The sequence below is a fragment of the Nasonia vitripennis genome, chromosome 5 (genome assembly GCF_009193385.2).
Source record: "Nasonia vitripennis strain AsymCx chromosome 5, Nvit_psr_1.1, whole genome shotgun sequence".
In the NCBI taxonomy this organism is placed as follows: Eukaryota; Metazoa; Arthropoda; class Insecta; order Hymenoptera; family Pteromalidae; genus Nasonia; species Nasonia vitripennis.
The window spans coordinates 26,400,535-26,415,238 of NC_045761.1; the positions used below are offsets into that span (position 1 = coordinate 26,400,535).

Sequence of the window (14,704 nt, forward strand, 5' to 3'; positions counted from 1 at the left end):
ATCGTCGACAAAACGTAAAAATACTCCGCTGGCCTGAATTTTTCCTCAGTCTCTCAATTGTGCAATTATCGACGAGTAATTTATCCGCGTTGTGTATACTTTTTGTCTTCGCGTGTAATCGCAGATAAGAAATAAATTTGGAAACCGGCGGATCGGAAGATTTTACGGTCTTTGCTCGAGTAGTTTCATTAGCGAAAGTGCGCTGAATACGCCCGGATTTATGTTCGCGATCGAGACGAATTAAAAACTGTGAATCGTAACGCTGAGCGACATATCGACTATCGAAAATCGTTCGATAATCTCCGTGCAAAATCGCATCCAGAGTCCCGAGCCCGTATTATACCACACCGCACTAACAAGCTCGTAATTTATTTAGCGCATCGCTTCCGAACTGTCTACCGCGAGCACAATGCAGCGTCGTCCCCCTCCGTAGCGAAAAATCGTCACACCCCACCAGGTCTCTGAGCAAACAAAGGGAAAGTGACTTTTCGAGGCGCGCTCTCGATGGGCGTTCCTTGGTCCCAGCGGGCTAAACGCTCCTAAATGATGCCCCCCGGAAGATTTATCGAGGCGAGAGAGAGAGAGAGAGAGAGAGAGAGAGAGAGAGAGAGAGAGAGAGAGAGAGAGAGAGAGAGAAAGCTGGATTTTTCCCGTATGTGTGTGAGATCGAGAGAAGCCGGATGTGTCGCTCTCGCTGCTTTTTTAACTCTGAGAGCTGGCACTTAAGGGCGTACGTGAATCGAAAGTGCGAGCTTTATTGTTGAGGAAAAAGGTACTCGGCTGTTGTGGGGACGAGTGTGTGCGTTAGTGATGGTTGCGGGTAAAAGTTGATTTTGTACATTTTCAGATTTGCTCAGCAGACGAGAGCACTTCTTGAAAAATATTTCTCTTATCAGATTAAGACGCGAGAACAAATGGGAACTTATTAACGGCAGTCAACAGTTCGATTCGAGCTTCTACTCGAAGCGGACGTATTCTCCGAGGATTAAGGGATCTGAAAGGTCTATAGGTCGAAATCATAAATTCGAAGATTAATCTTACACGACTCGGCAGCAGATGTTTTTTTATTGCTCCTCATGGGCGGGCACTCGAGAGCACACTCACGCTGAATACTCGAAAAAGTGCCAGGTATACAATAAGAGAACGCGACAACCGTCATTTTTAATATTAGCTGGTCAGCGGATTCGACTGTCCTCCGAGAGTTTCGAACGTTACGTTTGCACATGCCGTGTCCGCTGGGAATTTTAATGCACATTCGGTACACACGACTTAATAAAGTGGTGTGTATCCAGTACGACTAATACCAGCAGATCAGATATCACAAGCAGAAGCTATAACACCGGCCAACAACGTATTAATTTCTCGACTCATCCCAAGCCTCGCCCCGAGACAATAGAACCGCAGAGCGCAGAGAAGGAAATAAAGCAAGCAAAGCATCTCGCCGCGTGCGCGATAAATCTGGCACGCGCGGAGTCAAGACCCTGCAACATCATCATTGAATCAACGCGCATATACTCGTCCGCGAAGCTTCCCAGATTCAATTTCAACCCCTACCCCAGCTCCACCAACATACGCTCTAGTGTGAGAGAAAGAGAAAAGCCCACGCACGGGACCGGACTAGCCAATATCAGCCGACCCCCGAAAATGTCAGCAGCTAATTGATATAAACGCCGCGACGTAATATACTTGTCATACTCCTCGTGTGGCGAAGGGAGGGGTTGGACGCGACCCTCCACCTACGTGTGCCTATGTGTATCGCGCGCGACCGTTAAAGCCCTTCGGATTTGGCGTCCGCAGTAGTAGTGCGGAGGATATTATACATATACGTAGAGGAGAAGGTCTCGCGCGGTCTAATATTGGGAGGCGAGATCCGCACGCCCTCCATTAACATATGAAAGCCCGCGTGTGTGTGAGCGTGGTGGGAGTGTGCCCACTGAGGTTTCGGGACGCGTGCGCTGGTGATTTCGCTACTTTCTCAGAGACGCTCTATGCTAATGCCGAGTGAATTTGTGCTGCATTTGAGAGTTTTGCAACAACGGCGATAGAGTTATTATAAAAAACTTCCCCCGACAACATCCCTTTCTATAAGCCCCAACCGAGACAGGATCGCTTACATGATTATAGAGCGCCGCTCTAATTCGCTTTCATGCTAGGACGACGTGTGTTTGCGCGCGTCGACACGCCTGTGGGGTGCTCGCTCGTACAAAAGTAAGGCGTAATCTATAGGCGTATTTTCTTCTTGAGAAAGCTCCACGCAGAAACGACGGATGGAGTGGACCAATGGGTGCAGTTGCGTGGACTGTGTGTACACATGTGTTGCGATTACTTAGTTGCTGGGACGCGGCTTTATTGTATATACGATTGAGTTGCACGCTGGATTGAACACATTGTCGTGTTATTCAAATTTTATTCGAGTTAAAAAAAAATTTAATACTTATCGTAATGCTATGCCTTTTCAATTCGATGCAAACATTAAACTTATGTTTATACGTTGGTTTAATCTTTAAGAAAGCTTCCGCTATCCGTTGTATCACGATTGAGATACTCTAAATCCTTGTCTGTGGCAGTGTAATTTTTGACGATTTATAAATAATCTTTCAACGGGCACAATTCGTCGCAGCTTCCTATTTTTACCGTCTTCATGTTTTCTCAGTCAGCTGGTTGCCAAGCGAGCATCTGCAATGGACATTTGAGATTATGAACGTCGTTCGCGATACAATTGTGTGTTATTGACTCACCTTCATACGTATTCCGACTTTTGAGAGTCTGTGTACTTTTCCATTATCAAAGCACTACCATACGGTAGAATAAAATACGCTTCGAAAGCTTGGGTCATGAGCGCAGTACAAGTAAATTTTTTTCGATGTTACAACATTCCGATTGTCCTTTATATATAAATCCGATTATAAAACATGCTGAAACTTGCGTGATATTGCAGAACATAATACATCCATCCTATGGGATAAAGATTGTTTTTTTTTTAAAGCTTGATCCTGTATTGTTTTCCATGAGCTCGAGAAACTTCCTATACCTCGACAACTCCAGTATGAATTCGGGTTCGTCGATTGTTTTATAGTATGCATCCAAGTAACTTAAAAATATGGATACAAAGCATCGCAACGTTAAATAGTAAATGATTATAGAGGCTAGTTGAAATGTAAAATACTTTTTATTTTGATGCGGAGACAAAAAAATGTCCAAATCAGGTGAGTTACGGTAATAAGGCACAGGCTTCCAATGCAATTTGTTATTCCACGAATCCTCTGGCGCATGAGGAAACAGACCAGCTAAGGCTAGTTGCAAAGACATTTCTGTACGGGGAAAACCAGTGGTCAATGCATGGTATTCCCGAGGATTATAAGGGCCCAGAAATTTGTCATACTTTTTTTGCAATAAGCTGCCCAGCGAGTAAGCTTGCTATTTTCCTTCCTAAAGATTATTTGTGGAAAAAAGGTGTAATAAATAAAGTTATATTCAACGAAAAAGTGGTGAAAGCTCCATGTCTAGAAACCTGAAATAAATATCGTCTTGTCAGAACTGTTTCGAATTTATTATTTATGGTAAAATATTCACTTGAATTCTGTATACTTACGACTTGAACGAGATCTAATTTCAAATCCCCAATACTTGCGTGGCACACGTAAAAACTTGAGAAATATATAATAAAATACGCGAACGAAATTAACCGTTTTATTTTAATAATCTTAAGTTGTGAGACCAACAGAAACACTAGAACTGATTCAACAATAGCGATAGCCGATAGATGAATGCAGCTTAAGGTTAAACTCGCCTAAGAATACGACTTAATAATGACACTTCAGTCACTCGGTAAGTCATTCAGCTTATAAAGGCTAACTTTCAAGGCGCGAGATAAGCGAGATAAGGAAGACAGAGCTAGTGAGAAACGAATTAATTTCTGCTGCAGCAAAAGTTGATATTCATAATTTGTGAAGAAACCAACAAATAAAATAAAATATAAAATTATTATTTAAAAATAGAGCTTTATTCACATCATTTTTTAATTAAAAACATAAAAAATGAATGACACAATTCAAGCTTGAAGAAAATCAATACACGAATATAACCTATGTAAAATTTTATGCTATTTGCCAACCTATATAATCTCCGCGTTGAAATGCATTAAACGCAACCTGCTGTGCAGGTCGATTAAGCTGCCGACGATTTTTCGTGACTAAGTAGCTCGGATACGATAATCCGATTAGCGAGGGTGAATTTTACACAAGTAGAATATTATTCGAACAGAACAGAGAGGGTATATTATTAACTTTCTCCAAATCGAAATTTTTTCATCAAACCAAAACACTCGCTTACCCAACATCAATTCACATGCCGCCTACAAAAACATATTGCCGAAGAAGTCTATCGAGCATATACGAAAAAAGCACTTCCCCGTATACGAGATCACCCTCCAGCGAACCCACGCAGCAGCACATAAACGTATTCATGACTATACCATCGACGTCGTGACGCGATCGAGGGTAACGAGCCCTGGGGGAGAGAGAGAGAGAGAGAGAGAGAGAGAGAGAGAGAGAGAGAGAGAGAGCTGACTGATCCGCTGCAGCAAGGAAAAATCGTAAGCCAGCGCCGAAAAGCCGTATTCGATACTCTCCGGCTGCTAGGCTCTAATAAAGATCGATGGGGTTTAATTAAACGCTCGGCAGAGGAGAAAACGAGGGCGATGAAGGCGTAAAACAGGGAATCGACACGTCGATGAGTCTGCGCCTTTTTACATCGCTCGCTGACTTGCGGATCGGGCCAACCCCTTTTTTTAAAATCTCATCCGCAGCCGGCACGCCCTGAGCGCAGTTTATGCATCGCTTTACCGCTGCTTCTCTTTTTTTCTCTACCGTTCACGATGATTGATCTGTATACGCCACAGTGTCGGTTGCGGAGGGTGTGATTTTTTGGTCGATGCCTCGATGACGATAAGACTCAAGGGTTGAGCAGGCGGTTGGCGGCGTGCTCGATTGATTCGTCCGCCGATGACGCAATTGACGGTATAGTTTGATTAACGGATCAAATAATTAATTACGAATATTAAAACTTTCAAAGAATTTTAGACATTACTATGCAGATGAAGCATTCATAAAATCGTCATCTGGCCGCAAACGAGCTTCCGCACGAACATACCGCTGGAGCAACAGTATAGCAAAGTTTTCCCTAATTCACCCAACAAGCCGATGCATCATCCACCGCGAGCTCGCATACTGCACGCAGCCTCCTCACCTGAATGGCACTCTCTCTCCCATCGCACAAGGCAATAGAAGTGACAAATAGGGGGGATCCCGCGGAGTGTAGCGGACGAAAAAGCCAAAAAGTGCACTGTCTCTTTCTCTCTCTTGCGCGCGCGCCCCTTTCATGCATCCACAGTTACGACTGCCGGCATCTGCCCATTGACAATGGTAATGGGCGTGAAATTTCGGAAATATCCGCAGGCGCGCGCCGCCGCTTGAGGGGCGCGCTGACAAATTCTCCGCTTTATGTCCTCTCCTCTACTGCTTTGCTCACCAGGTGCTCGCGTGCGGTTCTTCTCGGACACGTATACGTGTGTGCTTCCTCTTTTTCCGAGCCCGTATGTATCCAGGAGAGAGGAAGATCGATGCGAGAGGACAATGCGGACTATGGCTGATGCTCGGGAGGATGCGGAGCTGACGCGGTCTCGCTTGGCTTTTGTGGGGATTTGCTTCTTTGGGGAAACGAGAGGAGTCGGTCCAAGGTGATCGTCGGCACCGCAAACACGATTCTCGTTAGGCTCGGATCGACGGGATTCGACACGCGCTGCCTTGCGGACTCGCGCGCTTGTACTTTCATGCCTCGACGGATTGATCGGATTCTAAGTGCTGAGACGAATTGGGTAATTACGCGGAAGACTTTGGAATGAAAATCTTAGATTTCCTGTAGAATTCGTTATTAAATAAAATTTTATCATTTGATTAAAAAAAAAAACTTTTACCCTTCTAAACGAAAAAGTTCACTGCAACTATTCAAGACGCCAAAAAACTCCAATGCAGTGCCATAAATAACGAGAAGACAAATTTCACCTCGAATCTCTCGTGCAATAAAATAAACGCAACAAAGTCCAACCGAACCGAAATCCTAACAACCGGCTCCTAAAAGAAAAACCCGAAAACCCAAGCTCCAAGAGAAACATTCCAAGAAAAACCACCGACACACCGGCCGCGACGGTTGATACTACTCCTTTATTACAATATAAACCGATAAACCGTCACGAGCGAGCGCGTCGCTCCTAAAAGCTAATTCGAGCTCCAAACAAACCGACTGCAAGAAAAGCGCCTCGTCGTTAAAATCTCGCATCGCTCGCTTGCGCGCGCGCGCCCCGAGTCTCCTGAAAAATCAACAAAAGCCTCGGCCTGTGTGTATCGATTTCCCGGCCTCGTGGGCGTTCTTAAAAAGGCATTTAACGCCACGAGCCACACGAGGTCCTTTTGTTAGACCTGGAAGACGTTGCATCCGCGTCCGAGGCTTTTCGGCTAATTTTGTCAGCTGCTACCGTACGCCAGCAGAGAGCAGAGTCGTCGTATAACGATGATAAATTTTACGAATGGGAGGAGAGGCTCTGCACTTTGTCGAGCTAGAATATTGTGCGCGCGCGCGAGGAAGTGAATGGAATGAGGATGCTGAGTTATTGCTGCCCTGCGCACACGGGGTAGAAAGATGCGGAGAGAATGGAAAGGACGGAAGAGATGGAATTGATGTAGTTAGCTTGGTTGCGGGATATCAGTATAATGTGCGCGGCGCTGAATTCCTGAAGTTATTCATCGAGTTTACTGTATCCAGATATAGTTGTTGTTTTAAGCTTGCTACAAAAACCATTGCTATATAAATTTCATAAAGTTATTTATTCCAATTAAAGTAAAAGCAAGCAAACCAAACGAACCAAAAGTCCGCGTTGTCCGAATCGCGTGCACGAGTCGTCGCGACAATACAAAGCCCATTACAAAATATTTGTACTCTCAAACGTACTAAGCGTTTCTCCTTTGCTCTCAGGCGCATATAGCGCTTGGACATTGTTGCGGCTCCTTTGGCTTCTCCCCTCCTTCAGCCTCGCTGCGGTCAGAAAACGCTTTGCATGTCCAAAAGGTAGAAGAATAGACAAATAAAGCGGGAGAGAGACTCTGAAGTTTTTGACCACCCGAGTAGCTTAAATACTCTACAATGGCTGTCAATATTTCCGAGGCTACCGGTGTTTTTTTGTTCCGAGTGTCGAGTGTACAGTAGAAAAGTTTGCCAGAGCTCGCAGACGTCAGTTGTCAAGAGTACGAAACGAAAAGAAACTTTCTTTTAGGTGCTGCGGATATTTTCTGCATCGAGAACGCGTCGCGTCTTTGAATGAGCAGGAAGAAGTGACCTAGAGGAAGTATATAGAAAAGTCTGACTGGTTAGGCTTGCACGACTCATTATGTGTGCACAAGGTTTTTAGCGAGAAATGCGACATTTTCTGTGTACATTACAAGTTATAGAACATTATTAAAAAAAACTACTTCTGGTTATTTACTTTTTTATTTGCTAGTAAACGTCACTTATTATCTCCGCACATAAATATGCTTGCAAACTTTGGACGAGAATTTTAAACATCTTGGATCTATTTTTCTGTTAATGACTGGTTTATCAATTAAAATTTCTTTGCAACAAACATTTAACGTGCCATCATAGCAATTTGTTAAATATAAATAGATACGTTTTGGCAATTGCTCTCGATAAAGTATATGTTTAACGCTTTATTATCTCAAGAAGAATTATAACAATCAATTAGACAAAGAATGAAAGTTCAAAATTAGAATTAGCTTGTGTAACAAAGCATCCAAAAATATACAACTGTGCATTCCAATAGACCGCGTGATTTTTGATGATTCAAACGATTAAATAAGAACTTCGTAATTGCAATAGAATCTTTTCTAGTCACTCGAAAAATATTCGAATTAAGTTGCAGTGAGCTGACTAGGAAATAAGCATTAGCAATAGACGTGACAAAAACGTAAGCGCATTTACAAGATGCATATCATAATCAAGGACAAAGTATTACCAAACACGGTCAGATTTTAGACAAAAGTCGTAAAGTGTTTGCCCAACGTAATGCAGTAGATTTTATGTATCTAATTGTCAACTGAATTTTTATGAACTTCAGTTTCCGTCAGCACTGACTCATGAATAATTTGTTGCCTTCTGACTTCACCAGCTTACTTTAGCACAGTTTGCTGCTTAAAGTGAGTGTACCTTAGTATAACAACATGGTTTTTTGGATTATTGTTCTGCTTTTTACAATTGTACCAAGTAAGTTGATAGAGAATAAGTTGTTATTCAATACTCGAGTATTGAATCTAAAGATTCTAACAAAAATAAAAAATAGTAAGTCGTGCAGAAAATGAAGTTGACTTGTATAAATACACGGCAGAAGTAAAGGCTGAAGTCTACGAGCCAATACGATTTGAATCGAGTTCTAAAGTTAATGCTAATCTACACATACAGCAGGAATCAAAAGAGAGTGATTCAATATCGTATATTATTAAACTTCAAAATATAACCGTTTCTGAATATAATGGGCGGTCAAAGGATAAATATTTAAGAACAACAACAACATACACACCCAAAGGTTCTGAAATAATTGAAAAACCTTTCCTTGTCGTGTATGGAGAAGATGGTCAGGTATGCTTGTAATATATTGCGCATCTAGCTTATAAATATACAATAAATACATAGTTTCAAGGTGTCAAATTTCTAAACGATGATGCGAGTTGGTCGATAAACGTTAAATTATCGATCGCTTCTGCCCTCCAATATAATGGGACGATAGTAAAAAAAGGCAAATCTAATATTTCTTATTTTCAAAATGAGGTAAGATTTTATAAAAGAAATACAAAAGTGTAAGTTATCGCACGATAATCCATATTTTTTTAGTATACTATCCATGGGAACTGCAGAGTTTCTAATGACTTTATAACAAAACCGAAAGGTAATAAAAAAGGAAAGATTATACGTTTAACCAAGAATTATGTGCCAAAATATTGCAGTGAATATCCTAGAGACATATTTGATGTCTCATTTGACCAATGTTTTAAACAATTAGCCGTTAGTACAAATCAAATTAAGTTAAGTGAATAAACTAATGAATATTACATTTTAATTTGAACTTGTTTGCAGGACGATAACATTTCTTCTGTTAATAAGGTATACGAAATTCATGTGCAAGGAAAATCTACTAAATTGATGAAATATGAAGGTGATGAAATCGAAACGCGAATGCCTTATCTTCACAAATCAGATGGATTAGTTTTACGAACTAAGTAAAGTATTTTGGTGATACATTTGAGTTTCTAAAACTAAATAATAACCTTCGTTTTAGGCAAACAATTGTTTATGAAAAATCAGATGCAAAACGTCTTTCGGGGTCAATTTTTAATGAGGAACGCTTAGTACAGGATGTAATATATGACAAAACAACAACGTACGTTGCTGATGGAGCAAGAAATGATATAACGCAAGGACGACACGACTTTGGAAAAGGAAACGTAACGAAAGTAATAGAACTTTTAAAGGCATCATACGATTATATGAACAGCGATCGGTTTATTAAACAAGATCCCGACATTAAAAACAGCAACAATATTAATAAAATATTCGATTCATTGCTTTTTTTCGATTACAATTCGACTAAGGTTTTATGGAATGAATTAAATGACCAAGAAAAGACAGACAAAAATATTTTTATAAGGTTCGGAAATATAGTAGATTATTTCTGCTTTAATTCTCATGCATTCACATTTTTGATTAATTAATTTTTATAGGAAAATTTATCTAGATATTCTATGTTATGTTGGAACTGATGCAAGTGCAGCAACTATACGTGATGCAATTCGATTTGGTGAGATTACCGATACCGAAGCTTTCGATGTGCTTTCAAAATTTCCGCAATATGTTCTAGAACCGAAAGAAGATATCTTAGAAGCAATGGAAATATTATTACATTTAGATGAAAAAATATCGCATGATGTAAAGAAAGCTGGCATTCTAGGATTTGCATCACTTGTGTATCGCATATATGAAGACCATTCAGATGTAACAATACCGGAGAGGCTTGAAAAATATCTGCAGTATTTCAACAATAAACTTCAAGGTAAAATATGAAATACAAAGTTTAAAAACCTGATACTAAAATTATAACAATATTCTAACAATGACAGATGCTATCAAGGCCCAGGACAATGAAATGATACTCGTTTATATAATGGTGTTTCAAAATATTAAAATCGGCAATATCGAGCGATTTCTTTGGCCAATTTTGCGCAAAGAAGTCAAAATTCAAAATGACGGCGATCGTATTCGCGTTGCTACTGCATTTGCTCTCTTTGGCGGCATCAGTAGTAATCATGAGCTGGTTCACAATGTATACTTTCCCATTTTCTCTGACGAAAGTGAATACATGCCACTGCGCACTGCCTCTTTTTTACGACTTATGTACGTCACACAGTTAGAAAATCAAACCCGTCCTATGGAGATGTACTGGCAATATACCGCTCAGAAAAATCCGCTGATTAGGAATTTACTATCGTCAAACATCTTAACCCATGCCAACTTCGGTACAACTTGTAGACAAACTATACGAGAAATGTACGAGAAAATTGTCAAGTTCGCTGAACTAAAAAAAGTCAATTTCAGTATACCATCGGTAAGTTTTATTGATTACTCGATCAATAAATATGCCTTTGGCGAAGCAATGATACAATATATTTTAAAAATTAATGAAAATACGGGATTAGCCGATATTGGGGCTTTCATATATAATGTAGCCGATGGCCGAAAACCAGGACCTTTTATTCAAGTAAGTAAATATATTTCAGCGAATAAGTTCTCATAGCCATAGTAATAATAATATTTTAAAATTTTGTAGTTTTACTGGATGTTTGATGATCTTGAAAATATAATTTTAGACGGATTAAAGTATTTTCTAAACGAAGATCCAGATATTAAAAAATTAATAACCGAATATGAATCGAAGAGTTCTACAAATTCAACATTAGCTATTATCCCGTTTTATGGGTTTCAAGCTACTCAAGTGTACTATTACGATACTAATTCATTGGAAGACTATAAGGAACAGTTTTGGCAACAAATATTTAATACTATGAATTTCACAACAATATATTATAGTAAATTTAAGGAATCTACTGCAGGAACAGATATTGGTGTTCCTAACTATTTTCACCATCATGAACCGACACTTTTTTCATTCAAAGGTTAGGCATAATTTTTAAATTTGAAAATGGAAACATTTTTATGCGAATCATAAACATTTTATTTTTCCAGTTTATTCTAATGCCAAATTAGAAGATAAAACCGTGAATGTAAAATTAAATCTCAAATTTAATACTTGGGCCGACAATTCATACGACTTATCAATTTACAATTCACTAGCTGACACATTTCACCAAGTTCGCCGATCTACATATGTCGATACTATGTTGCCAATTAGTTTTGAGTTATCGTATAACGTAGAAACAAAAACATTACAAATTTCGGTTTCTGAAACTACGGATACTGACGAATTCCGAACAAAATTATCTACTTATTCTAAGGTCTATAGTACGCTATACAGTAGCAATTCTGATGAATGTCAACCTTTGTGCAGTAAAACCGTAACCAAGGGGAAAAATGCTAGAAAAGAATTCCAAAGTGCTTTTGAATCAAATTTGACCAGTATAAAGTATAATTTGGACATATACGATTGCGAAACTGGGTTTAGTCCAGACGTTGATGAGCAAGAGTGGCTTGATGCTGTTAATAATCCAGACAGAAATAATTTGTATTTATTTATTTATACAGTACATTCGCAAAACTATTTTTATACTATGAAACCTAAACATGAACTTTAATTTTAGATTTGGTCCGACATTCGAAGACTTTCTCGTAGCGAAGCAAAAACTAGTTGAAGACATGATGTCTGCAAGGCCAGGAATATGTGGGATGATCAAAGAATTTCTACCAATCAACGGAAACCTTTCTTTTGTTGTGAGTATCCTAATGATTTTCCTCAACCCGTTACACTTTATATCAAACTGAATTCCCTAAATAAATATTTAATAACGATTTTCGTTCTAGGTTAAATTAAAATCCGATTGAATTTGCAGAAACTTTTCGATCATTCATTTTATAAAGCAGACCTAGTTGTGCTTGTAACGTAATATGAAATAAATAATTATGTGTACAATATTTCTAAAATTACAAGAGAAAAAAAATCGGGAGAAAATCGAGCGTGAACAAGTGAAGTAGGCGACGTAGCTAAAAGTTTCAGAGCGATGGCTAGGACGTGCGAAGAGTAAAGCGGCAACGAGAGGGGAGCAAAATACAGGGTTGGCTGGAAAAACTCATAAGTTTCAATTTAGCGAGGATCAGCGTCCTCCGGCACTAACTGAACGGCGAAAAGGACACGGTAAAGACCTTTAGAGCTCGCTGCGAGCGAGCGACTTATTGATTTTGTTTCGGAGACGCTACTTTGCCGCGTCAATTTAGCCTCTAGAGCTCCGAGAAGAGGTAGCCCCTTTAATTAATACATAAAGAATAGCCATCCTTGGCTAAAAATAAATCTTCGGGTGAATCACGCGTTGCTACACTCGTACTGAAGAAGTCTCACTTTATGCAACTCTGTTTGTGCGTGTATAATTTTATTTAGAACCATGACAATGAAAAAGAGAAAAATAAATGGACGAAAACCTTAACCCTCTCGCGGAGCGACAGAAGAAAAACAGACACCAGCCACTCGACGCTGCGTTGTCCCCGGGACTTGATGGATGCGGAAAGCCGCGCGAATATTATGTCGCCCACTGTCACCGCAAGCCGAACATAATAGCATAGCCGGACACGAGGTGGTAACCTACGATCATCGGGTGCATCAGAAATACACGCGCGGTATAAACCGGAAACAAGCGCCGACCGAGCCAAATATCAAAAGTCCCCCGTTGCGAAAGCCGAGCACGCGAATATAATTTATATATAAGGCGTATGTTGATGAGCAGATAGAAATTATGAGGAGGCCTCGCTAAAATAAGGCGCCGCGCACAGGTGAAAATACTTATTAATCTCTCTCGACGCGCGCGCTGTCGCTCCTCACGGCGGGCTTGATTCGAATTAAGAAGAGAAATTTCTTGAATTTCAAGCGCTATTAATACAAGGAACCGATCTGATCATTTCAAGGCGATTCGCTATAATTTTATCAGTGCTACACATATTATTTTGAAAGTAAATAATCTAAACTTTTTTTAATAAATTGTAGTAAATATTGATCATTCGTGTAGATTTAAGCAACTGCTACTATAGGAAATAAGGTTTTAATAAATCAAATCTAATTTTCCGTTTGAGTACCGTTGACATTCAAGTAACGCTGTATCATCTTCATCTGCGTGCTTTCAGCGCTATATTAAATTACACGAAAAAAATCTTATAACCAAAGTATACAAATGTTTCTCTACGACGTTGCCAACTCAAAATTTTGCTATAGGCCAACTAATTCGAGTGATTTTGAATTATTTTGAGACATGTGCACTCTTTTGCGTTATTTTCAGTCGTCTTATAAATATCTAAATTTCAAGAAAACATATTCTATTTACTTCTCGACTAATGTTTGTTTAAATTTGAAATTATTTATAGAAATTAGTTCTCATCCAATAAAAGAAGGTCGCAAGCTCATACTACTTTCCTTCTCCAGCAATCCCAATCGCGGAATTCTCTCAAACATCAGCTTCCTACTCATCCGCGAAGCAGAAAACGCGACAGTCTCGCGGCAACAGTCACGGCAAGGGCGGCGTGGGTGCAATTGGAAGCGCGAGGCATTTGTCTAATTTTAAATTCACAACGAAATCCGCGCTGAGAATTGGGTCGAATACCGAAAGCAAGAATTTTGTAAGTGGGGTATATAAACTGTGAAATAAGTTCAAGCGCGAGTTCTCGCTTGCGTTGTCTCAGATTTTTATTATCGCGATGAAAATTCGCCCTAAAAAAGCCATAAGGTAATAAGACTTTATTTTTTAAATTTTGTAAAACCAGTCGTACTGCTTCGTTATTTTGTTCCTTGCCAGAGAAATAAATTACGGTGGAGCTTTATTATTTTTCTCGAAACAGTCAATGAGTCGAATCGGTACACCTCTGGGGACCCTCGGGACACCATAAACCTCTTCTTTCCTCCTTAACACATGAAAAATGGCGTGGAAGCGGCTAGCACTCTCGCACCCGATGCCCGTTTGGCCGTGGCCGAATTGAAAATAAATGTGCGCCCGCGTCTGTGAGGCCGGTGGTACGGCGACGAAAATAGCCCTGCATTTAGAACGGCCGGTATGTATACTAGAGGACGCGACTGCGAATGACCCAAGATTGCCAAATCCGAGAGATCACCTTTCCAATCTAGTTTCACCCATTTCTCTGATCGCGAGTTTAGCCGCTTGTGTACTGCGGCTGTACGTGACTCCCGACTCCGTAGCACTCTTTCTAGGGTAAGTGGTAGTGTACTCGATCTTTCGGACGATGATCGTTCACTCTCAAAAGGCATTTTGGACTGATTTTGGATTTTGAGCCTGCTTTGGAGTCTAGTTTTATTTTGCCGAGTTAATTAGACGCGATTTCAAAAAATGCTCCAACGCCCAAAGCAAAATAGAGGGAAAATTGAAGACCATCGCAA

General features: G+C 40.1%; 2 protein-coding genes across 6 annotated transcripts in view; one reads left to right on the forward strand and one right to left on the reverse strand.

The window, feature by feature from the left end:
* LOC103316203 (putative RNA-binding protein EEED8.10) overlaps positions 1–14,704 on the reverse strand; it is a 43,333-nt gene that overhangs the window by 20,056 nt on the left and 8,573 nt on the right. The window lies entirely within an intron of this gene.
* On the forward strand, positions 8,209–12,248 carry LOC100677991. Its single transcript, XM_016985684.2, has 12 exons — positions 8,209–8,313; positions 8,390–8,685; positions 8,740–8,874; positions 8,938–9,108; positions 9,181–9,323; positions 9,383–9,751; positions 9,825–10,153; positions 10,221–10,858; positions 10,928–11,273; positions 11,344–11,839; positions 11,916–12,045; positions 12,136–12,248. Exons 1-12 carry the CDS (start codon positions 8,271–8,273, stop codon positions 12,154–12,156), a joined length of 3,117 nt encoding a protein of 1,038 aa, XP_016841173.1. The 5' UTR covers positions 8,209–8,270; the 3' UTR covers positions 12,157–12,248.